Source organism: Olea europaea, chromosome 16 (assembly GCF_002742605.1).
Source record: "Olea europaea var. sylvestris chromosome 16, O_europaea_v1, whole genome shotgun sequence".
NCBI classification, from domain to species: Eukaryota; Viridiplantae; Streptophyta; class Magnoliopsida; order Lamiales; family Oleaceae; genus Olea; species Olea europaea.
Window position 1 is genome coordinate 8,813,880 of NC_036252.1, and position 2,122 is coordinate 8,816,001.

Consider the following 2,122-nt stretch of genomic DNA (forward strand, 5'->3'; position numbering starts at 1 on the left):
TACATATCCTCAAGAGTCTGTATAGTCCTCTCCGACTAATCATCTGTCTGAGGATGAAAAACTGAACTGAAATGTAGTTTAGTACCCATGGTTTCCTGCAAACTGGGCCAAAATTTAGATGTAAAACGATGGTCTCTATCAGATATAATAGCTAATGGACTACCATATGAGCTCACTATCTCATCCACATATAACTTTGCCAACTTATACGTGGCTTTGATCGGCAAGAACCTAGTAGTTTTGGTCAAATGATCTACAATAACCCAAACTCCATCATGACCATTTTGAGTACGATGAAGACCAAATAAAAAGTCCATAATAATGTGCTCTCATTTCCATTCTAGAATAGGCAATGGCTGTAAAAGTTCTGCTGTTTTCTGATGAACTGGCTTTACCTGCTGACATATAGGACATTTAGATACAAAACCTGTTATCTCTCTCTTCATGCCATTCCACCAATAATGACTTTTCAAAGTGTGATACATTTTAATACTACCTGGATGCATAGCATAAGCAGAACTATGTGCCTCTTCTAAAATTTCCTTCTTCAATTCTGAAATATCTGGAACACATAATCTATTACTTATCACCAATGCACCATCATTTCTAATAACAAAATCTGTTCTTAACCCGGCACTAACTTCTACTTTCAAAGATTTTAATGTTGGGTCTTCGATTTGAGATTCTATAACCTTATCAATTAAAGTAGGCCTCACCTGGAAATGAGCTAATACTGCACCTGAAGTAGTAGCTGACAATTGAGCTTGCAATTTCTTGAATTCACAAATCAAAGAAGCATATACTGCACTAGATGGAGAGGAAGGACTAGCCTTTCTACTAAGAGCATCTGCAACTACATTAGCTTTCCCTGGATGGTAGTCATTCTTATAATCATAATCCTTTATCAACTCCAACCATCTTCTCTGTCTCAAATTCAATTTCTTATGATAAAAAAATATACTTCAAACTTTTGTGATCAGTAAATATTTGACATTTTTCACCATAAAAATAATGTCTCCAAATCCTAAATGCCAACACTACTGTAGCTAACTCCAAATCATGTGTTGGGTATTTAACTCATGCTTCTTCAACTGTCTTGAAGCATAAGCTATAATTTTCCCATTTTGCATTAGAGCACAACCTAATCCATGGTGTGAAGCGTCACTATAAATTACAAACTCTTTACCTGAAAATGGAAGAGTAAGTATAAGAGCAGAAGCTAATCTTTTCTTCAACTCCTGAAAACTCTTTTCACAATCTTCAGTCCACATAAATTTGGAGTTCTTTCGGGTCAAATTACTCAAAGAAAGAGCAATTTTGGAGAAATTCTCTACAAACTGACGATAATAACATGCTAGCTCAAGCAAACTCAGTACTTCTGTAATATTAGCAAGGCGTTCCCATCTCATTACTGTCTTAATCTTCTGAGGGTCTGCGTAAATACCTTCTGCTGAGATAACATGACTTAGAAATACAACTTTATCCAACTGAAATTCACATTTGCTAAATTTAGCATACAACTGCTTATCTCGCAAAGTCTACAAGATAATCAGCAAATGCTCAGCATGCTCATCACGACTATGAGAATAAACAAATATATCATCAATAAAAACAATCACAAATTTGTCTAGATATGGGTTAAGCACCCTATTCATGAAGTCCATAAATGCAATCGGGGCATTAGTTCATCCAAATGGCATCACCAAAAATTCATAATGACCATATCGAGATTCAAAAGTAGTCTTTGGTACATCAACATCTCTAATTCTGAGCTGATTATACCTCGACTGTAAATCAATCTTTGAAAATACTAAGGCACCTCGAAGTTGATCAAACAAATCGTCAATGCTGGGTAGAGGATACTTATTGTGAATAGTCATCTTATTCAACTGTCTATAATCAATACATAATCTCATAGTGCCATCTTTCTTCTCTACAAATTAAAAAGTGCCCCCCATGGAGATACTGGGTCTATTGAAACCCTTATCAACCAAATCTTGTAATTGTCAAACCTTTAATTCCTTCAACTCTTTCGGAGCCATTCGATAAAGTGCCTAAGAAATAGGTGCTGTCCCGAGGATCAAAGCAATATAGAATTCGATCTCTCTGTCTAGGGGTAATC

At 35.7% G+C, this 2,122-nt stretch overlaps 1 protein-coding gene across 1 annotated transcript; it reads right to left on the reverse strand.

Annotated features, from left to right (window-relative positions):
- Positions 1-329: 329 nt before the first annotated feature.
- Positions 330-1,880, reverse strand: LOC111412598. Its single transcript, XM_023043536.1, has 3 exons — positions 1,704-1,880; positions 1,176-1,538; positions 330-923 (listed from the first exon to the last, which is right to left on the reverse strand). The coding sequence occupies exons 1-3, from the start codon at positions 1,878-1,880 to the stop codon at positions 330-332; spliced, it is 1,134 nt and encodes a 377-aa protein (XP_022899304.1).
- Positions 1,881-2,122: the final 242 nt, after the last annotated feature.